The following is a 24,694-nucleotide window of genomic DNA, read 5'->3' as shown; positions in this document are numbered from 1 at the left end:
AAAGATACAGATTAAAACTCTAGGTGTAATGATTTCCTTTGTCTTGCTGAGTGACACCAGTTTGGAGGAAAAAGGAAGGTTCCGCCATTTTGAGGTGCTTTGATTTCTTCAAACCAAAAGCTCACAGATTGTCAGGAACTGGAAAGGCCGATTGAACTGAGGGCTTCACCATAATTTACTTGGCTCTTCCTAAATCATCATTTTTTTCCCCATAAAAATAAATACATAAATAAAGAGAAAAAAATATCCCACAACACTCAACATGCAACGTTCAAGAATGGGTATACGTTCAGTAAAACAAAAACATGACTAAGGGTGATCCACAGGCACTAACTCACAAAAAGCCATAGCAATACCACTTATTTTTCCATCAAGGAAACTCCAGATTCTATTTTATTGTGTCCCTTAACGACAAAAACCAACAGGTTGGATAAAGGTGTCAGCAGAAGAATAAGAAATAATGCATTAAGATGAGGAAACTACTCATCACTACAAAGGAGAGACTCATCAAATACTCACCCTTTCCAATTATCTGAGGATTACCCTATCCTTTCAGGAATGGTCATTCATGACACAGGGTGTGTTCACAGAGCAGTATTTTTGTTTCTATTCTTTTCCTTTTCAGCTGACTTCTCTATTCTCACCTTATACCTGCTATCTCCCGGGCTAGGACTTCTAACTAAAATTTTATGTGTTGTACGCCTGAAACTAATATAATATGGTATCAACTACACTCAAATAACAAGAATTTAATTAAATTTAAAAAATAAAATTTTATTTGTATACTAGCTTAGTACTGCTACAATTTAAACTGCCCATTTTGGGCATACCAGTAACTTTCAGCTTGAGAGGAGGGTGGAAGGTGGGATATAAGGATATATGTGGTAGGGTTCCTACTCAAAGGACACGATAATCTCATACTGAACATAAGACACACACATATAAATAAAATGTAAAGCAAAATGGGTTACGAGTATGATATGACTATTAAAATAAGGAAACAAAAAAAATAAAATAAGGAAGCATTACTGACTGAGGGAATTTGAAAGTTCAGGGAAGATTTTTTGGAAAAAAAAATAGGAATATAAGCTGAAGAATCAGCTTATATTTCACAAAATGTATCAATAATGTTTTACAGTTACTTTTTCCCAGTCCTTAATCTAAGTACCAAAATTGAAACCGCTAAGGGAGAACTGTTCCTCTTATTAAAAGGAGCAATCATTAAACTGAACATTTTTATCTGCCTAGATGTTTAAGAGCCAATTACAATGATTTGATATCTAATTTTGAACAAAGGCATAGACATTAATTAATCTAGAGTGTGTCACAAAATAATGTATTTTTCACGATAAAGCTCCCCTTACAGAGCAGTAGTAGAGGAAAGAAAGGCTTCGTATCTGTTAAATCAAACATGGTTGATTATTTGGTAGCTCCAATTTCACAGGAATTGAAGTTAACTCACTCCATAAGATGACTCCTTTTAAATTCATGAAATTCTGCACTTTTATATAAAAAATGCCAAGCACAGCATGATTTATAAGTAGCATGCAAAATTAATTTTAGACTAGTTCAGCCATTTTACCACCAGTGAACCAAATAACATGTAGCTGTGACTGTACAGCAATGCAAAAATTAAAAAATGACAAATATATTTGATAAATACATGTTGTGATTAAGCATGTAAAAAGTATAACATACAGCTTCATGACTCTGTCAAATATTAACTTCTCTGTGCTCTGGTTTCCGTATCTGTAAAAATCAAGATAATAATGATACCAACTCCATAAAACACTTTGGGTGGTATCTAGCACAAAGGGAGTGTTCAACAGTGTTGGCTGCTATTACTACAACTACCACTGCCCCTACCATTACATAATATCATTGTTTCTTTTTTTTTTTTTTTTTTTAAGATTTTTATTTATTTATTTGACAGAGAGAGATCACAAGTAGGCAGAGAGGCAGGCAGAGAGAGAGGAGGAAGCAGGCTCCCCGCTGAGCAGAGAGCCCGACGCGGGACTCGATCCCAGGACCCCGAGATCATGACCTGAGCCGAAGGCAGCGGCTTAACCCACTGAGCCACCCAGGCGCCCCAATATCATTGTTTCTGTTCTTATTCCTCCCTACCATGAATATCAACAAATTACCTTCCATCAGAAAAATGCTCAGCATTCTCTAAGTGCCATACGCAAAGACGATTTTCCTTTCAATAGGCATGTCCACTTACCACTAGATTAAGCAAGTGCTACAAATCTCCTGGATATTGGAATGATGAAAGTCTATGGAGGCTTTGGGGACAAATCTGTCTATCATGAGCAATACTCAATTACCAGAGATTTGACAAAGACATAAGTGATAAATATAAGTAGTCAATGTGCACCGACCTGTGAAGACAGGGAAATTCCTAATAGTGCAGGGGAAGCCAGAAAAATAAGCAGCCATAATTAATGAAGGCCATAATTAATTATTCTTATTCTAAATGCAAAAGAAGTCATTGGAGAATTTTAAATAAAGGAAACATGATCCAATTTACATTTTAAGGAAGTTTTCTTAGTGTTATCTGGCCAAAATGGGCTGGAAAGATAAAGAGTGGAACTGATGAGCACAATTAAAGGATACTAGAGATATGAAGGCAGGAAATAATGGAGGCCATGCAGATATGGTTAAAACAGAGATGGGAAAAGGTGGTTAAAAAAACCTACATATTGGCATACAAGAAGTCATATCTTCATAGTATATTAGATGTGGGGGTATGAGGGTAAACAAGGAATCATGGAAGACTCCCGAGCGTCTGACCTGAGATACTGTAGAAAATGTCACTGTGCATGGAGTTGGGAAGATAAGAGAAGAAACAGCCATCTATACTGTCTTTTATAAAAGAATAATTGACCTTTGATTGTATTATTTTTATTTATTTGTTAGATGGGAAGAGAGAGAGAGAGGGCACAAGTAGGGGGAGTGACAGGCAGAGGGAGAAGCAGAGAGCCTGATGCCGGACTTAATCCCAGGATCCTGGGATTATGACAGGAGCTGAAAGCAGATGCTTAACCTACTGAGCCACCCAGGTATCCCTAATGGTGTTATTTTACATGAGGATTTGGATTATGTTCTGTGTCGCTTGCCTTCAGCCTGAAGAACTTTAGTATTTCTTGCAAAGCAGATTTGTTAGCAAAAAACTCTTTGTTTTCAGTCTGGTCTTTATTTTGCCTAGAATTTTGAAAGATAGTTTTGCTGGATATAAGATTCTTGATTGACACTTCAATGGGTTGTTGTTGTTTTATATTGCTTGTTTTTTAAACATTCAAATCTTTGAAAATATCATCACTGCCTTCTGACTGCTACTGTATTTATGAGAAGTCAGTAGTTATTTCCTGGGATTCCCCTGTGTACAATGAATAATTTTTCTCTTGCTGCTTTCAAAAATTCTTGGTCTTTCTGCATTATTACTATGATGTGTTTGAGTATGGATCTCTTCCTGTTTACCATACTTGAAGTCACTGCTACTTGGATATACAGATTAATGATTTTCATCGAATTTGGGAAGTTTTCTGCCAGTATGTCTCCAAATACTTTTCCTACTCCTCTCTCTCCTCTCCTTCTGGTACTCCCATTTTGTATATACTGGTATACTTGATGGTATATTTTTTCTGAGGCTCTGTTTGCTTTTCTTCACTCTTTTTTTTAAGATTTTATTTATTTATTTGAGAGAAAGAGAGAGACCATTAGAGCGGGGAGGGTCAGAGGGAGAAACACAGGGAGGGAGCCCAATGCAGGACTCAATTCCAGGACTCCAGGATCATGACCTGCACTGCAGGCAGTTGCTTAACCAACTGAGCCACTCAGGCACCTTTCATTCTTTAAAAAACAAACAAACAACAACAACAAAAAACCCCAAACAAACAAAAAAAACAAAACCCGAAACAAACCAAAAAACCCTTTTCCCAAGTCTCCACTTTCAGGAATTCAAATTTCTCCCTACTCTGTTTCAAATAAAGTCATTTCCTTTCAGGAGGACTTCTGAAATTTTTCTCTTTATGAACTGCCTCTCCCCCCAGCCAAATCTTTGATCCATTGCTCCAGCGTTGAAGATGGGTACAGTGGTCCATTCTTTAGAGTGACACCTCTGCCTCATGGATAAGGGCCTAGACTGGGGCAGTAATCTCTGGTGTTCTCAAGCTGCTGTTCTCTGTGTGGTACCTTCATCCAATGAGCAAGCTGGGGCACAGGCAACTGATGCCGCAGTATTCTTGGCCTGCTGCTTCTCAGGCAGAGCCATTGTCCCATGAGTGGGGGTTGGGCAGAAGAAGGGAGACCCCCTACCTCACAGCCACTTCTGCTAGAAATTTAGCCTCTGCAATTCAGAGCTAAGGGAGATGAAAAATGCTGGGTGCCTTTACCTCTCAAATCAGAAATGGTATCCCCTGACTGAGAGTTCAGGGAAGAAGAAGTCCCATCTTCTTAGTCACATGTGCCTGGAGAAGAACATCCATCATATGGAGAAAGGGCAGGTGGGAATGAGCAAGTGGGTTGTGGCACTAGTGTCTCCAACTCACTCTCCTTTTATCAAGATTTAGTCTGACTCTTGAATAAGTATCTCTTTGTATGCTATATATGCTTGGAAAAACATTCAAATCTTATTTAAATATATGATCTTTACCAGTTACAGCTGGTTCAGCTTAGATTGCATCTATGTAGCCCCTGAAGCTGCTCCTCTGCAGTAAAACTCTAAAAACATTATTTTCTTAAAGATTTACTTATTCTAGAGAAAGAGAGAGAGAGCAAGTGGGGGAGAGGTAGAGGGGCAGAATCCTCAAGCAAACACCCTGCTGAGTGCAGAGCCTGACCATGAGATCATGACCTAAGCCAAAACCAAGAGTTGGACACTTAACTGAGTCACCAAGGCACCCCTAAAAACACTATTTCTTGACAGTATTTGCATACATTGTGTTTGGGAGGTAGGAGCTATGGGGGTGGGACAGGTAGGAACAATTATTAGGACTTCTAAACTTGAAGTACAAAATCACTAACATCATGAGGTAGCAGCAAAACCTGAAAAAGATGGTTTTACTAGATTCTTTCATAAAATCATCTTCAGTAAAACCTGCTTATTTCTAAAACATTTCGGACCTCATTATTATCAGAGCAAGAATATTTACTCCTATTTCTTCCTATGTGCTTGATTTTACAAAATCAATCAACAAAGTTTTACTTTGGGTACTAGAATATTATATGTGGAGTCTATAAGGTAAGATAATTGACTTTTATTTTATTTTTATTATTATTATTATTATTATTTTTTTTTTTTCCTGAGAGAGAGAGAGAGCACACGCACAAGTGGGGTAGGGGCAGAGGGAAAGAGAATCTTAAGCAAGCTTCATGTCCAGCATCATGCTTGACATGGTGTTCGATCTCATGACCCTGAGATAATGACCTGAGCCAAAATCAAGAGTCAGACATTCAACCAACTGAGACACCCAGGCATTGTAAGATAACTGACTTTTAAAATAAATACAGTAAAACTTTCATCTAATGTAGGTCCAACTCAAGGCCAGAGAGAACTTTTAGGAGTAGATCCTGGCTGCATCAAGTAGTAAAACCTTGGTGGGATTAAAGGAGGTATTTACAGAGAGGTCAGAGACAGGATCTCACAGTCTCTGGGATAGAGGAAAGAAAGGAAGCCATATGTCTAGCAGGAGCGCTGTCAAGTGAAATAGCATTCTTGGAAAATGACTGAATGAAGCAAAAGTCAGAAGCACAAGGAAGATGCTAGAGTGTCAAAATAAGCCAGATTAGATAAAGAAATAAAATGAGAGCTGTGACAGCACCAAAAGCCTACTAAATGGTGAATTACATGATCGAGGGCCCTAGTTGCTTAAACGCTCTGTTCAGCAGGACCAGATTATTAAAGGACAAGTGTCCTTTAACAACTGTCATCTTGAAATTCTAGACCCTATATTATTAATGTTGCCAATGCTCAAATTTGCGGATGTATCTCATCTTTCAGATATACTTTCAAAGCCAACTTGCAGTAAAAAAAAAAAAAAAAAGAGAAGAAAAAGATAAAGTAAAAGAAAATAAATTTTCTTTCAAAATAGTCACACCTCTATTTCTGACTTTCACACCATATTATTCAGTTTTTGAATGTGCCTATTGCTGAATGTTTCCTAAATCAACTTAACTCATAGAGGATGTGATTTTGGCACCAGTGAGGATAATCAAACAGTCTGACTCTAGGCTCACCTTCTGATGATCATTTTCATGAGATCTCGGATTAGATAACCCTATCTATTGGGATGCCTATGGTCTATCATGCAAAAGGCATAAATATGTGCAAATACTCATGTAATTATAATTGCTAGTCCACAGATTGACATTTCAAAGTTTTGGGAAGACTTTCATGCTTTCTTTAAAGAAGTGGTTAGCCCATGGCTAAGAGTTACAGCAAAAATAAGACCGAAGGAATACATAATAAGCTATGGAACATCAAACTAAAAGAAAGAAGAGACATCTGAAACTGTTTACTTTCAGTGAGTCGTAACCAAAAAAGAAATTTACTGACCAGAAATGAGGGATGGAGGTTTGCACTGGCAGGCAGTGCAAACTGTAACTGTAGGAGTGGATGAGACCATTCAGAGGAAATTCACATTTCCTCCTTAACAGAGGAGAATCTTAACCTTAAAATGTTCTTATGATTCTGGGTAACACTTCAGTGGTATACATAAGGATTCCATCAAGTTTAAAAAGGTGTTTGTTTTTTTACTGGTATATAATAATAATCATTATCATTAACTTGTAATTTTTTCAAAACACAAAGCACATAGTGAGCCACTGGCTGAAAACAATTTTTTAAAAATGCACAGAGAACATACTATAGGAGTATAACTTAACATCTAATTGTTTTATTCAAATACTTGCTTTTATAACTTGCAAATTTTTTCTACATAGCAAATCCTCCAAACAGTATTGCTAGTGATTATATCTAGATTAGCAAAGTATAAGTAATTTGAAGAATAAAATCAAGCTCTAATCACTACTTCCATTAGTTTATAATTTGTTTTTTTTTATACTGCATGAAGCTTTAAAAATACCTTAAAGCATAATTTAATACCATATTTTGAACTCTTTTTTGTTCACTGTCATTAAAAGAGAATGGTTTAGATTAAAGGAAACTGAAAAGATATTACAAATGCATGTCATACAGTCTGGGCTTCTTTTGTCATAAAGGATGTCGAGAAAACTGTCAAAATATGAGTAAGATCTATAGATACGAGAGTTACATCATGTTAATTTCCTGATTGTAATCATTGTGCTTTGGTTATGTTGCCATGTCCTGGAGTAGGCAGAGGGAAAGAGGAATCCTGAGTGCAAAATGTTCTCAAACAGTTCAGGGGGAAAATGTATGTGCTGTGTGTGTGATACATATATTTATATTTGTATATGTGTGTGTGTATTATATGTATGCTGTATACACACACACACACACACACACATCTATAAACATTAGAAGCACTGAAGCAACCTTAAGAATTATACCAATTCAGAGGCGCCTGGGTAGCTCAGTGGGTTAAAGCCTCTGCCTTCGGCTCAGGTCATGATCTCAGGATCCTGGGATCGAGCCCCACATCGGGCTCTCTGCTCAGGAGGGAGCCTGCTCCCTGCCCTCCCACCTCTCTGCCTACTTGGAATCTCTATCAAATAAATAAATAAAATCTTTAAAAAAAAAAAAAGAAGAATTATACCAATCCAGTAGTGCTATAAATGATTATAGAGAGAGACAGAGCACGATCAAATACGGAGACACGGATAAAGCAAATGTAGTAAAATGTTAACCTTTGAAAAATTAGGAATTCTTTGTACTACTCATGCAAATTTTCTGGAAGGAAATTTAGTTGAAAATAAAAAACCTTGAAAGAATAAAAAAGAGAGCATGGTTTAATAGTTTGGGAATTTCAACAGTGCGCAAAAAGTTCACATCCCACCTTTCTAGCCAACAGGTGGTGCCAATAAGTACCAATTTTCTTTTAATAATATTAGAAAGTAAAGTTTCTAAATGCAATGTTCAAAAATCAGGAGTACTGATACAATCGTCAAGAATTCTAGTAGTTCAATAATACTGAATTAAATGACCGCATTGCCCTGTAAGGGTAGGATATTCAACCCCAAAATGCAATCTAACTATCACAAACCTCCTTTCACCTCCACCAAAGAAGGAACACTGCTCCCTTCCTGCACAGAGTTAAGCAGTTCTCCCTGCATCTATGGGCTCCTCATCTAGGTAATTCCTTTGAATTTTCTGTGGGGGGTTAAAATGTATAGTTGGTAGGAATGCAACTGTGTACACTCATCTTGTGAAGGTTAAAAAGAAAGGAAAAAAAAAAAAAAAGATTGCAGAAATTGACCTGACTAGTCAATATGATTTCTTCTAGCTGTGAACTACATGTGCAAACTGCAGGAAGTAGGATTTCATAAATACACAGATAATATGAAAGATTTTGAAGTTTCTTTCAGGACATACTAAACCAGAGCCAAGGATTTTTACACAATTTACTTCAAGTCACAGAACTGAATTTGCTTCAGTAAATCACACTGGCTCAGTCTCAGTGCACATTCCTAGCATTCAATTGCTAATGCCTATTGGAGGTGACATTTATAATAACCATTTGCTCAACAAACCTAAGCCAAGCTCATGTCATGAATATTTTTAGAATTTCAAATTCTTACAATATAACTTTTAGGATTTAAAATTCCCACAGAGCACAACTTTGGAAATTTCAAATTACTCAACCTAACTAAATCTAACCAGAGAGATACGTTCATTCAATTATTATTTTTTTCATCTTTAAAAGTTAAATGGATCACTTGCCATCTTCTCCCAGTTTCTAAACTCAAAGGTAGAGGTTAATGTACCTTTGCAATGTAAGTTTTAGGTTCGAGGGGGATAAAAACCTAGTTAGCTAGCTAGACAAATCCCTTTATCTATCAAACAGACAAGATTATAACTACAAGAGATAGAGGACATCAATGAAGCATAAAAGGCCTGGAAATTAGCTGGTAGAATTTGTACCCAAAACTAATTCAAAGTTACTCTTTTTTTTTTTCTCTTTTTTTAGTACCAGTGACCAAGGAATAGTGGGAGGTTAAGCAGGAAAAAAACAATACTTGGTTGAATGCACTCAATTCTCTTGAAAACATCTGACTGCACTGCTTTCATTTAGTCAACAATCCCATGGTTCAAGGAGAAAACAATGGAAGCCAACATATCTAATAGTTTGAACATTATGCACCCCAATTTCCTTCTTCAATTCTGTGTACCCTTGCTACTTTCACTATTTTGTTTTTAAGGATTTTAAGTAACCTCTATAATCCAAAGTGGGACTCAAACTCATGTTCGCAAGATCAAGAGTTGCACTTCCCCCGCTGTTTTTAAGTAAGGCATTTGAGGGCCTCTCTCCCAATAGCAATGCCAAATAGCTCCTGACTGTCTCTCTTCTTTCTTATAACTGTCTTTCTACAAGGAGAATAGATCAAGGTGACACAGAACAATGGTCCACCAACACTGACAGGTGGAAACGTCACTGGAAAAACCAGAGTGGAAGGCAGAGAGATGCTGGCAGTGGGCAACTGGCTGGGGCTCAGAAGGAAAAGGAGGAGAATGGAGAGGGGTGGTCAGAAGAACAGGAAACCAGGGCTCCCCAGAAGAAGCCAAGTATGGAGAACCTACAGCTGGCTGCCTAGTAATCAAAGTAGCACAGCAGGCGATAAAATGAGAGAATGGATTCTGCCAAAGGTGAAATCCTTCATGCAGGGCTGTGAGTACAATGGCTCCTTCCACACCAAGGATGCAGCAAGTGGTCTGTCGTTTCAGTACGATGGTTGTAAACAGACAAGGGAGCACTCGGAATAAGGTGGTTTAGATGTCACTGACTGGTAGTCTCACTCAGGATTCCACCCAGGATAAGCGGTCCATAGGTCAATGAAACTGGCAAAGCACATGGAATGTGGGGAGCATGTCCACAAGCACACACCTGGAACTTCCCCAGGAAATAGAAGGTGCCGCCCTTCCTTCCTGGAAGATTACATTAATCTACATAATTACAAGACAACGATTAAATTGAAAAGTCCTAGGAAGAGGTATTAGCAATCAAATCAGCAGAGACAAGACGGAAGACACGAAGTAGGAAGGCCTGGTGCAAGGATCTAACCTATCAATAATCCACCTATGTCATTCTCAAAGTCTTCATTACGGAGATCAAATCAGGACCCACGGCAAAAATGAAACTGCCTTAAGAAAAAGGTAGAATATTCCAGATGATGGCTCCAAAGAGAGTAAACAGTAATAGCTAACAATGAACAGATACTTAAACGTATCAAGTGTTGTGCTACACGCTTTGCATACTCTTTCTCCCCAGTAACCCCCAGAAGACGGTATTACTATCGTCCCAGGAAAACTATGATTCAAACCTAGGACATCCGATTTCCACAGGCAAAGCTGGAACCTTGACCTCATAAGATATAGAATCTGGATTCTATATACCTCTCTCTGGAGGTGTACACATCAAAGCCCGTCACTGAGACCTTTACCATGATTCAAGAGGCAACTGGGAATCACATCAGAGTCTAGACAATGATATATTCAAACAATCCAAGAACAGAGGAATTTCGTGCCGCATGAGGCATAGTAGAAAGAGGAAAGGCTTTGGAGTCCATAGGAGTTGGGGGCAAAAAAATCTATTGGAGCAGGCCAACACATGCTGTCAAGACCGCATCTGTGATGATAAGGAGAGAAGGCAATGCACGAGAAAAAAATCACAAGGTCAGGGTTAGTTTTACATGTGTTTATTCAGACAGGAGGTAACTGCAGGCAAATTAGGAGTAGTGGGACTCCTGGGGAGAGGCATGAAAAGAACTGAAACAAAACCTTTATTTTTTTTCTTAAGGATTTACTTATATAATAGAGAGAGAGAGAGAGGGAGAGAGAGAGAGAGCACACACGTGTGAGCAAGCATGTCGGTGCGGGCTGGCAGGAAAGGGAGGGACAGAATCTCAAGCAGACTCTGTGCTGAGCAAGGAACCCAATGTGGGGTTCAATCTCATGACCCTGAGATGGTGACTTGAGACAAAATCAAGAGGTGGATGCTTAACTGACTGAGCCACCTCAGCAACCCTGAACAAAACCTTTAAATCAAGTCCAGGACAGCACTATCTAAGAGAAATACAATTGGAGCTACCAATGAAATTAAAAATGTTCTAGTAGCCATGCTAAAAAAGTAAAAAGAAACTTGATTCTAGTAATATATTTTATTTAACCATTATCTCCATAATGATGTCTTTCAACATGTGATCAATATAAAAATTATTAATGGGATATTTTACATTTTCTTTAAAGCACCAAGTTTTCACAATCCAGTATATATTTTATAATGACAGCACACCTCGATCCCAGGGCTGTAAGCCTTCTATCTAGTGCTCAATAACCACATGGCTAGTGCCCAATGAACTGGACAGCACAGGGTTAGAGGGTAATTAATGATAAAAAACAGTCCATGGTATCACGAAACCCTGAAAGGCTTAGAACGAACCAGGATTTAGCTAGAAGTCTACGGAAGAATATGGGAAAATTAGTGTTAAAAACGTGGTATCTCTGCCATCTTACTGAGGGTACATTTAAATTATATCTTTTGGTCCATACACTAGTGCTATTTTAATTCCACAGAAAAAGGGAAGACAAGTCTACATCCCAGCTTCTAAACTATCTTATCACTTCTGGGGAGCCTGGGTGGCTCATGGGTTAAGCGTCTGCCATCAGCTCAGGTCATGATCGTACGGTCCTAGGGTCGAGTCCTACACTGGGCTCTCTGCTCAGTGGGGAGCCTGCTTCTCCCTCTGCCTGCCACTCCCCTTGCTTGTGTTCTCTCTCTCTCTCTCAAATACATACATAAGATCTTAAAAAAAAATAAAGTGTCTTGTATCTTCATGTTGTGTTCTACTACTACCATCTCTTCCTGATGCTTTAGGGATTCTGCCCTCAACTGCTCAAAGTCTCTTGTTTATTCAGTGGTAGCTGGAGGACTTGGAGAGGAGTAGATAGAACCAAAGCTCCCTCCCCAACTCTTGGGAAAGGGAGGAGAAACTGACCTCATCCCTCATTACAACCTGAATGCTGCCACATGTGTGACTTGTGGATGCTTAGGGCTCTCACTGGACCAAAAAAGTTTTTGTCTGCAGTTAATTCTTCTTTGTGGGCCAGTTTGGCCTAGTAAGATGGGCAGGGTCTGAAAAGAAGGTGGTTTGAGTTTCGATTCTTGTTCTAAATTACAAGGCAGGCTGGACTAGAACATAAACATCTACACTCAAGTTACTTTAAAAATGAGTCTTAAAAAAAAACCCAATGCATTCAGTTATCAAATACATTACTTAATTTGAAGTGTTTTTTTTTTGTTTTTTTTTTTATGACAATGAAACCACAAAGCTACCTAGTTTATTTTGCTTCAATATGGGCTGGAAGAGGCGATGGGGAGCAAAGAAGAGTCACTCAGTTTGGTCCACTGACCAAATTCAAAGACAAATACATAGCACGTATCATACATAACTTATAATGCTATATACTTCAGTTCCCTTAACAAGTGTGCCTTCATTTTTCTGTAGGTGACACTGCAGTCAACATGGTTCATCTTCCTAGCCAATTTCAACACAGGAACCTGCATGTTTGTTCCCAGCACTGCTCCCAGCTGTAGACAGGGAAGCAGGTTTCTCTTAGACCTCACTGGTCAATTTCCATCCATCAGACCTACTCCATACAACACTCAGGAACCCAGGCATATTTGTCATTTGGGTTTTAATGACTGGTAACAACTTAGAGGCCCCATGACTTGACATTATTGAACAAATTCAGTTACTCTGCCTTGTTTCAAACCGGAACAGAAGACATTTTTTAAACAGAGTTACAGCTACAAGCCTTCATAGGACAGGGAGACGCACCAGATTGTTCGCTGCACATTTTTAAAGTTATGAAGCAAATGCAGAGAAAAACAAAGGGCAGTTCATTTGCTTCTTACACAGATACATAAAACAAAAGGCCTGAAATGAAAAGTGGAGGGACACACTCACCTGCATTGGAGCCCGTCAAATTGTAACGTGCATTCAGTTTCTTGATGATGTTCTCATGGATTTGGTACCACTCACTCTCTGTGTTACACCTAGAAAACATTAACACTCTGTTAAGCTTTGATAATGGATCAGATCAAACAATGACCTTACTAGCACACCTGCTCTTTCTGGAATAACCACCGTATGGTACCTCCTTATATCTCCTTGGGAATGTCCCTAAACTGGTCGGTTTTGGCATAACTGCGCTGTGATGAGCAGGACGCCATGTCTGGTAAATGCATGACCAGCTACCTCGTGCCAGAAAGAGTTGTGATGAGCTCACAATTTATGAAGTCCCCCTTACCTCAAAATCTCAGAGGATGATTCACACAATGAAAGGCAGTGCAGACCAAAAGTCCTACTCCCTGGATTTGAACCCTATTAACTGAGTTACATCCTTTGGACAAGTTATTTATGCTCCCTGTGCCTTGGTTTCTTCACCTGTGAAAAGGGGGATAATATACTACAATTAAATAAGCGTGGGCCTAGGATAATGCCAGGCATATACTCCATGCTCCATGAATGTAAGTTCTCATTCATGGGTTTCTACCTACTGTAACATGATCGAGTTTGGTTAGCATCAGGACATAGCAAAACAAGCAAAATGTAACTGAGGTTAACACAACTTGCAAGGGGGTCATTCAAATTGTCCCTTGCATTAAAGAGTAATCAAAGTTCCCCAGCTTTTCCTCTTCTGGGCAAAAGGGCATCTTTCTATCTTCTTACTCTCACAACCATCTGTACCTTGTTCTTTCAGCTCTTGTCACTTGCTAGCTCATGCCATCTTTGTTAAACATGCTATAGTTCACCTAGTTAACTTTTAAGGTCCTTGAGGAATGGATCTAGGACCTGTTGATATGTGTCCCCTTTGGGACTTTGAACATTATGGGTGCTTAAAAAGCACACAATGGATTAATGAATGGATGGATGTCCCCTTATCTGGCAATTCCTGATGGCTCCTAAATATTGAGGCTGGTCATCCTTCCTTACTGTGCGACTGTCCCGGTTGGGGGTGGGGGGAAAGCCTCCCTCATTTGAGTATGTTTGTAAATCACAACTAACTTTTATCAACCACATATTCTCCCTCCCAAGGGTCCTGAATATGAAGATTCTATATACTATTGGTCAAAACGCTCCACAGTAGATTCCTTTTCCTTGTGATCTCGTCTGTAGCTGAGAGTTCACAATTTGACTACATATTTATTTCATCACCATATGCTTTTCCAGGATGAACACGATGAAGGTCATTTTGGGGCCACTTAACAATAGGGTACCAGACGGCGCACTGAATCTTAGAAGGCAAGGAAATTAAGATGAAATGAAACCATCCCACCTGTTCAGCTGCAGGACAACAAATTGCCATTTAGTATATTCTGCCTCTAGTTTTCTTATTTCAGCTCAGTGGGGAAGGAAGAGATGGCCTGCTTCCTATTAGTGAAGCGACTCCAGAATTCATCCTTTTAACCTACAGAACTCCATGCAAAATCAAGCTCAAGTATGTGACTGAAATAGCTTCCGGGCTCACATGAGGTATTTGTTACTGCTCCATATTTGAGACCCAGATGGGTTAGGGATTCGGTCACACTAACAAACAGAAATTTCTTCCAAATTGTTTCTAACAGGCACTTCCTTAAAATGTTCTACTAAAATCACACTTTAGTCTTAACCCACAGTGACTGTTTGGATCGGCTGGCATGCTTCCTGAAACAGATTCATAATTTGCTGAACTGGCATTTTTAAGGGGATCTCTTCTCCAGCAAGAATCTTCTAAAACCTTATTTGATGCTTATAAAAAACCAGACAATAACAAGCATAAAGAGCACCACAATTTATTGTTATGTGAGGGAGCGTCTCCCATAGGCAGAGCTGGACTTCATGGGTCTTCTTCAGCAGGCTGCATAATGAGGGGGAGGATGTGACCGTCGGTCCTGTTTTCCCAAAGGCAAGATAGAGTGCTTGCTACACATGCCTGCAAAGACTACTCTAAGGAGTGATGAGACTGTTTATAAGGAATTCTAGTTTTCTTAAAAAGCAAGGCCACACAATAGCATCATTATCACATTACTGGATGGTGGTAGTTTTCTTAAAAAGCAAGGCCACACAATAGCATCATTATCACACTACTGGATGGTGGTGAACACCCCAAAGCTTAGGACCTTTGACATCTCAAATTCTGGAGTCAGTCCTGACTTCAAATCTGGTTCCTGTTCTTATGAACCCGGTGACTTGGAGCATCATCTAGCCTCTCTGTCCCTTTACGTGGAAATCAGAGCCAACAGCACCTGCTTCATGGGTATGTTGTGGGGATAAAGTCACATGATACATGGAAAATGCTTAACACAGTTCCTCACACGTAGTAAGCACACTATAAATGGTGGCCATTCTCCCCAGAATTATTTCAAAACCACTGCATTTAATGATCACCAGGAGAGTTTGGAAAGAGGATTATCATGGAAATTGAGGGCCACCACATGATAAAAAGAGTAGTGAGTTTTACTACCTGCTAGTTTCACCCAAAGTTTGCAAGTTAAATCAAGGTCACAGATTTTATCCCTCTTAAAAGAGAACAGACAGAATTGCTGGTCCTAAACCACAGGCTACAGACAAATCTTTGTCAACTAATTAGCAAATATGTGGCATAGGTCCCAGGGGCACTGGGTGGAGAATGGATAAATCCATGAAACCCTCCAGCAGTGGTCAAAATCAATTTGAAGTCTATGTCCTACAGGCAGTGGACCACTCATATGAACCCAACATAGGAAAACTATTGGCATATGTTGGGTTTATCAGCTCCACAGACAGAAATGAAACTCAAACAAGCTCGCTCATGGAGGTGGCCAGCCGTATGGTCTCCAAACAAGAATGAGCCCACGCCCCTACCCATTCCCTCAACCCAGAGTGAAGGAATTACAGTATGGCAACTCTCAATTTTCAAACCTCTGGGGAGATGCTCAGGGCAGGGTGGTCTGAAACCATGTGCATTTAAAAAAAAAATCAACCAACTGATTTGGAGTACATAAAGTGATTTTCTTAGTGGAGTGCCAGAAGTTGAATATCTCCCCACAACAATAACAACAAAAAAGAATATTGAAGTCCTAAGCTCTAGTACCTCAGAATGTGACCTTATTTGGACACAGGGCCTCTACAGAAGTAATCAAGTTAAAATCAGGTCACTGGGGTGGGGCTCCAACCTAATATAACCATGCCCTCATAACAGGTGGAAATATGGACACAGAGATGAAGGCAATGCTGGGCAGTGTCATAGAACACTGAAAACAACCAGCAACCACCAGAAACTAGGAGAGAAAGGCACAGAACAAACTGTCTGTCCCAGCTCTCAGAAGCTATCAATCAAGCCACCACCATGACCAAGGACTTGCCACCTCCAGAACTGAGAAAATCACCTCCTGTGGCTTAAGCCTCCCTCCTCTTCCTGGCACTTTGTTGGGCAGAGCTAACAAACTCATAATACATGAAAGAAAAGGGAAATCACCTACTTGCCCCTTCTGTTCCGAGTTCTAATTAGTTTGTGTTAAAAACTATGTCCGTTTTCCAAGAACAAATGAACTGAGGGTAAGGACAGGTTCGGTTCTTATATTCAGAGGCGGTACTCGGTGACATGGATGGTCCAGCCCACGCTAATGTGTTTGTTTTCTTGGGTTCTTGATTTCACAGTTCCTCTGACTGCTGAACGGGCTCGCCCGTGGCAAGTCTCCACATTGAGATTGGGAGGGGTGGCTCATGAACTCAACCCCGCCCCCTGTTCTCCCATGACCCCCTTGGAGTGACCTTCACCACATGGCATCCACACGTGCCCCCACTCCCGCCCCAGCCCTTCCATGGGCGTGCTTCTTACATGTACACCTTCAGGATGAGGTCATCTTTTGTATCTCCAGTCAGAAGGTCGGCAATGCTAAGAACTGCACAGCCAAAGGGTCGCCGGTACTGGGTGCTACAGGCATTCTTTTTCTCTCCTGCTCCCATTCGACCTGTTCAATGGAAAAGCAAACATAACCCATGCAGCCACTCGACCAGTGCACCTTCAGCGGATACAGAGACCCTAACCAATGGAACTGGGCAATGAAAGGGTGCAGGAGATGTTGCTTCAGTTCTTGACTCTCCAGGCATGTTGTTGTGTGACCTTGGGCTCATCGATGAAACTCTGGGCACCAGCTGTCACCAACAAAACATGGAGATTGGAGCTGATCCTCTGTTTGGGAACCCTTCCCCAAGGATTCATGAAGACAACCCAGGAGGTCTGGGTCAATAAATGCAATAATGGTGCCATTTCATTTTTCTATTTTTGAGAAAATTTCCATACTTAAAGAACTATTTCAAATATTTCACCTTTGAAAGGAAGCAGTGTGAGATTCCCTGAAGCTAAAACAAGTAAGCAAAGATGATCAAATGAGTGTGCAGGTCCCCTTCCTGACCCAGGGCTCAGGCTGATTAGAATTCAGCCAATGGCTAAAATCTCCTGGGATGCTTTTCACTCTGACACAGTTTCATCTTGTTTCAATTGTTATATATTTTTAAGTATGTTATGGAGATACTGTTTTAATTTATTATTATATTTGCCAATGGATAATTTTGAAGACAGAAAGCAGATAGGATTCAATCTGTTTCCAGATGCTTGGCAACGAATGGGTATAGAAGTTGTTTTCCATCTGAGCAAAATTCTCCTATAGCACATCTAGAGGACTCCAGCACTTCCCAAAGCCAATGGTAAAGGAGTACCAAAGAAAAGCAAGGCGGGGGGGTGGCAATATCTAACTGGCTTTTATTTATCAGTAATACAGTAAAATTACCACACCAATGCATCATTTTTAGGGAAATGCTTACAAATAGCATGAAAACATCTCATTTTATCAATTAGACTCAAAACTAGAAAACAGGCCAGTTGCTCTTTAGATATGCAAAATTTTAAAAATCACATTTTCATGACCTTATGCTTTAATATGTGGCTAAATTTCAACCCATGTTTTAACATAAATTACACTGGCAAATCAAACACTGTCCTGTCATACTTGAATTTAACAACCAATTATACTTTACTCACAAAAGTCACAAATTTAAAACTCTGATCACTCGTGAAAGGGGGGAAAGAAGTCTACGGTATCTCTATTTTAATTATTATTACAGATTGCATTAGGATGAAATGTATCCTCCTATCTTTACCAACATCACAATTTATGTTTCTTGCTTAATCATTCCCTGGTAAATGCAAGACAACAGAATGACTCGAAGATTCCCAAGTGGAGTATTTCAAAAATCACTTAACATCACACAAGAAATTTAGTTGTAAAAAATAAAAACAAACCCCCTGAAACTCTCATCATGATGACTTCCACGGACTCCTCTAGCTCTAAATTCCCGGAAGTTTAGGCAGGGCAGGCCTAGCACCCTGATTTTTTTTACCCCCTTTGGCTAGAACTGCAGGTGTCTGGGAGGAGGACAGCCACATACAGGGGTGCAGGCAGCCATCCCCTGCAACTTGAGAAGGCGGCAGGGAGGTTCCAGTCCCTCTCTGGTCACTGGGCTAGGCCCTCACACCCCTCATGTCCTCAGATCCTCAATTTCAAGTTTTCTTTCCTATGTCGGCAGGCACCACTCTTTGGATACCAAAACCATGGTCGGGTCCTGTGCTGCAAAGACTAGTTGATGCCAGGCTGGCGTTCCCCACTCTAGAATTAATAAAAGTCCACAGTTCTGGTCAGATTTCCAGGTAATTCTCAAAGCAGAAAGGAAGGTAGGCATAGGGAAGGTTAAAAAATATTTAGTAATATTTAGCAAACAGTGTTAGCTACCAACTAAAAGCCAAAAGGAGAAACAGAGAGGTAGTAAAACCTTGAGTAGGGTGGCCAGGAGGATCTGGAACTATTTATTTCTCTTTTTTTCCCCATCCTCCTCTGAACAATCAAAGATCCAGGCTCAGTTTCTGAGGCAAGGTGCCATTGCTCCCGTTCTCTGCAGCCAGTGAGGGTCAGCATGCCCTTTTCTTACTAAAGCAGATACATGGGACATTCTAGAAGAAGAGGTATCTGTCCCTGATAGACAAGAATCCTCTGCTCCTTAATTTCATTGCAGCAGACGAAGCCTTGCCCTTTCTCAGAGTTTCTTACCTTTAATCTAATTTCTTCCCAGTCTCAAAGTGTCAAAACAGTAAAAGGGACGTGATCATCAGGCAACTCTTGCAGTAATCTCAGTGTCAAGCTGAGACCAAAGCTCAGGGGCGGAAATGGGTAACAGGTAATTTCCGATTCAACGTTCATTCTGGTGGCTTAATGATCATAAAAATCTTAGGAAAAAAATGTAATTACTAATCTAATGCTGCCTATTTGAAAGGCAGCTGTGTGACTGGTAACATGCACATGGCTTCCGAGGCAGTAGGCGCCTCCAGGCCCTGGGCGAGCAGGGACTGGAGCCCCCCTGCCACATGTGTTTCTACCACCCAAAACCTGCAGATATCTTCTAGAAAGTTCTGAAAGCAAAAGGAGTTTTTTCTCTTGATACTGTAGAAGATTACATTCAATGCAGCATTCACATGAAGGCATCTAAAACCACATTTTACATGAACAAACGGCATTATGAATTTGAATAAAAAGAACACACTCTCAAAGAATTATCTAACAAACTGCCCCCTGCCCCTCTGGGAGCCTAAAAGCTTTCTCTCATAAATAGTCAGCAGCACGCATTCCAACTTTCTCAATATTTTTAAAGATTCTTTCCAATTTTTTCCCCATATATACTCACTTATAAGAAGAAAATTAAAATGAAAAAGTTTACTTCTTTTTCTTTTTATTTCAACAGCCCTTCAAATCAAAAAAGAGCATACAATGAAAATGGGTTTTCAGAACTGACTTTTATGAGAAAAAATATATGGAAAATCCATGTTAGGATGGCAACGTGTTTTTACAGTCTCTCTCAGTACACAACACGGTTATCAGATGCAAAAGAGAAAAGACTATAGAAATAAAAGTCACTCTGCAGGACTGCATGGCAAGACATGACTATGGGGTAGAAGTATTCCCAAGCAAAGAATGGAGCACAGGCAGTGAACAAGTGGGAACCAGTTCCCAGTATCAGCTGGTTAGCTTTAATAGAAAAACGGTGTAGGATATGTCATACTTCATCGTACCTAGCACCTCTGCCATAAACTACCTGCTTTTAGGGGCATTTTATGAGTAAAAACAAGTGAACTTATTCTGGCTCTGTTGTGCAAGTTCAGTGTGGAACACCCAAAGTGTGCTCTGCAAGATCTTAATAACTGTTACATTTATTACATAATAAATGTTACATTATGCAAATGTTTCCATGGTCAAATCGAATTTGGAGAAAACTAGGGCCAACAAAGTCAGAGAAGCATTTTAATATTTCCCTGGAGGACTTCTGAGACCCTTTAATGAGCTGATGATATTATAAAAGTGGAAAAAATATATAGCATTCAGGGTTTCATAACCCTTTACTTGTCTAGCACTTTTTGCAATAATGCTCTGTAGCATTCTGCACTTTGGAGAATGCCAATTAGTATATAAAATTTTCATAAACTTGTAGGAAATCCAGGTCCTAAAGAAGTTTAATTGATGCTGTTAACAGAAATTAGAATTTAAAAAGACAAATAAGAAATTTTGAGTCAAATATGTTTATGGAGTCCGATAAAAACAAAGCACAACAAACTACCTAATGACTTCTATGGGAAGAAAACAAAGTCTATGTATGATGCATGAGGAAGACATCCGTGAGTTTGGGGAGGCATGGGAACAATCCCAAATGTGGTGATTCTCAGACTCCAAACTGGCTTTCACTGTTTTCTGATCCAGACAGCAAAGAGATCACAGCAACACAGAGACATTTCAGCATTTCTCCCCCTGTTCTATCACACCTATCACACCGGCAAGTGTTAGACTTACCAATTCGGATAATGTGCACAGTGATATAGACGTCCCTTCTTAGCTCACTGCTACCTAAATCCTATCAAAAAAAAAAAGTGGGATTATTTTAAAACTCACAAGTTATATAGAATTATTAAAGGTCATAGCACATTAGTTCTACAATTAACAGAAGACAAAGATAATGCAGACATTCTTAATGGAATTTTGTAAAAGAAGCATATAATTCAAATCCTGTTCTAAAAATACCACTTGATCAAATTAACACTCTTAGTCTATGGATGTCAAATGATGCTTAAAAGAAAAAAAAAAAGGCCATTCTATGATAGCCAAATCATGGAAATAGCCCACGTATCCACTGACAGATAAATGGATAAAGAAGATGTGAGACACACATGCACACACACACACGAAATGGAGTATTGATGGAGTATTAGCCAGCCATAAAAAGAACAAAATCTTGCCATTTGCAAAGACAGGGATAGGGCTAGACAGTATTATGCTAAGCAAAGTAAGTCAGAGAAAGATAAATACCACATTTTACTCCTATGTGGAATTCAAGAGACAAAACAAATGAGCAAAAAGAAAAAGAGAGAGACACCAAGAAACAGACTCTTAACTACAGAAAACAACTGATGGTTATCAGAGGGGAGCTGGGGGGGATGGGTTAAATAAGTGATGCGGATTAAGGAGTACATTTGTGGTGATGAGCACTGGGTGATGTATGGAAGTGCTGGATCACTATACTGTCCTCTGAAACTAATATTACACTGTGTTAACTAACTGGAATTTAAATAAAAACTTAATAAAATAAAAATACCACTACAAGTTTACAGGGTAAGTCTACTGATGTCAAATAATACATTAAAGAAAAAGTCTTTTTTAAATTTCTCACTCAATCATTCTTTAACCATTTATTAAGTACATCCTAAATGCTCTATGTCATGCAGAGTGTAACAGGCTCCAACATAAACCAAAGGAACAGAGATGTGTGTATGAATGGTGGTATTCAAGATTCTGGGCACTAACTGTACTTCAGTGTGTTTGTTTTGTTTTGTTTTTGTCAAGCACTTATACTTTATTTTATGGTTTACATTATCATGTTCAATTAGCCAACATATAATATAGCAATAGTTTCTGAGGTAGGGTTCCATGATTCATTAGTTGTGTATAACACCCAGTGCTTATCACAGCACATGTCTTCCATAATACCCAGGCCCGCAGCCCTGCCCTCCTGTACTGTGAGTGTTATTTACAAAGGTTAAGGGAAGTCACTATGTTCTCTCACAATAATTTATTTCCTCAAGAAACATGAAGTACAGCTGGAAAAATCCGCCTCCGAGAAGAAACAAGATCCACCTACCACAAAGAGAGAGCAATGTCGTTCTGGTTTATCTGGGGCTTTGGGAAGTCCATTTCTATTCAGCCTCAGGAAAAATCTCTCACTACAAGAGAAAAAAAGTTTAATATACTGAAAATTATTTAATATCTAAGGACTTATCATCTTCTATTTACTCTTCATCTTAAGAGGTAAACTCAAAACACATTAGGTCCTTCATCTGATGTCAAAACTGCTATTGTAAATTAGAAGCACACCCAAGACAATAAACATTTACTTCACTTCTGACAATACTGGCAAATCAGCAAGAGCAGAAAACATAAATATCTATGCAAACAAAAAGATTAACCTTTAAAAGAACAGGTTTCTATATCAGTGATACCACCTTCTTACTATTCCAAAAAGTGGAACTAAGTAAGTGCAGGAAAGGAAAAAAACGGACCTACCATGTTTTGTGTGTTTGTACCTAAGAGTATTGTTTTTCATGTTGTGTGTCATGTATTTAATGAACATCATACAAGGAGTGGTAACCATCAAGCAGAAGGCTTAATATTTTATGCTCTTATAAATATATCATCTAAAGCACCAAGAGAAGGTCCAAGAAATGAAACCTGAATTTGCGCTGGTTCATGAAGAAAAAGGAGACCTTAAATTCCCCACAGAACTTGCATATGAAAATACAGGGTCACCATATTAAAAACAAACACAAATACTATTGATCAGCTACTAATTCAAATCAATATATTTGTGGATGTCATTTAGATCCAAGGTAATGTTACCCATTTATATTCAAATATACCCATTTATATTCAAATAAACAGAAAAATAAGTAAGTAAAATAGAAAGAATATCAACCAGAGAAAAATGAATGTACCAGCAACCATGAGCTTCTGAATTTCAATATCCTCATGCCTATGACAGAATCAAATGGCTGCCCACCTCAGGGAGGAAACACAGCCAACACCTACAGGATGCAGGACCAGGGTATTAGCACACAGTGTGGCCAAGGTTAGATTTGCTTTAGGCTGAGGACCAAGCAGGGAAAGAGAGTGTGGGGCGTTAGTGAGGCTCGGACTAACTCACCATGCTGATTCACCACTCCACCCTTGCCTTAAATACTGGCTCTGTCAACGCAAATCTCCCTTGTCTCGTGCAGGAGAAGAAATAAGAGCCATAACTACATCTCTAAGGAAGCATATGGATAAGAATTTATGACTGTTTTGGAACATTTTTATTCTCTTTTGTGATTTAAACCTAGATAGATACACGTAACAGATTCAACTACCTGGCTTACCATGTTTTTCTTTATTCTTACATGATACCTATTCCTGCCCTCTCATATGAGAAAGGGCAACCAATGTACGTTTCTGGGGGGTCATCCCATACCTATTATCTGTGGGGTTTGGGGGTATTTTTCCAGAGAGCAGTGGCTGACGAGGTCTGAGTGATGAGAATACAAATTGTTGCGAGAATTCTCAAGTGAAGCTAATGTTCCCACATGCTACAATTCTGAAGGCCAGTCTGGGAATGAAAGATCCAAGAGGATGCAGAGTTAAATTTCTATTACCCAGCCGTCATTTACTATACTTCAAGGAGGACTGTAAGCTTTCTTCACAGCAGAAGAAAATTCACTATTATTTCAAATTTAAGATATGCTTGAAGTAAATGTGTAAAAATTCATCTTCAGATAAATGAATGATACTTAAATAATCATACTAGGTAATACTATTTTTGTTAAGAAGTCACCATTTGATGGCCACTCTGCTAAGGACTTAACGGGAATTGATTCATTTAATCCTCATTATGCCCTTATAAAGACAGAACTACTATTATACCCATTTTATAGACGGGGAAACTGAGAAATAGTAAATTATATTGTCCAAGATCACAGATCCGATGCACGCCTGAGAATTGATTCTATCCCATGTGTTAATTCAAAACCTTTGTACTTCAAATGAATGCTATAAGGTTAGTCTTTTCTCTGCTTTATAGAAATAAAGAGCAAATATTTCCAGAATATTGAGATAAGAGAGAAGCCGTCCATCTGTTTGGGACACCCACTGATTTGGTCAAGGCTGGTCCTAAGAGTACAGGGTCACTCTCCCCACACCCTTCTTGGCCTCATGGGAATGAAAGCAGCAGAAATATATTTTAGCAGGTTTCAAAGCAGTCCCTGGCTTAAAATAGTTCCTTGGTAATTTGTTCAAGGAAACATACCTAGAAAAATAAATAGGAAAATAGAATTATTTTATTAAACAAATGCAGAGCTCCAAAATGATTTAAGAATTTGGCTTTAGTTAATCGACTCTCCTGAGATTTAAGA

General features: G+C 39.2%; 1 protein-coding gene across 5 annotated transcripts in view; it reads right to left on the bottom strand.

Moving 5' to 3' along the window:
* Positions 1-24,694, bottom strand: part of DOCK4 (dedicator of cytokinesis 4) — a 431,090-nt gene that overhangs the window by 174,843 nt on the left and 231,553 nt on the right. For all 5 annotated transcript variants that reach the window (XM_082693075.1, XM_082693074.1, XM_082693076.1 and 2 more), the window contains 4 exons: positions 22,396-22,477; positions 21,054-21,114; positions 17,000-17,132; positions 13,105-13,193 (listed from right to left, as the gene is read on the bottom strand). In XM_082693075.1, coding sequence (XP_082549201.1) covers positions 13,105-13,193; positions 17,000-17,132; positions 21,054-21,114; positions 22,396-22,477 — 365 coding nt within the window. The remainder of the gene's footprint in view (positions 1-13,104; positions 13,194-16,999; positions 17,133-21,053; positions 21,115-22,395; positions 22,478-24,694) is intronic.

The sequence above is a fragment of the Mustela nivalis genome (genome assembly GCF_964662115.1).
Source record: "Mustela nivalis genome assembly, chromosome: 12".
In the NCBI taxonomy this organism is placed as follows: Eukaryota; Metazoa; Chordata; class Mammalia; order Carnivora; family Mustelidae; genus Mustela; species Mustela nivalis.
Note: the sequence above shows the minus strand (reverse complement) of the source record. Positions and strands in the feature narration are given on the sequence as shown.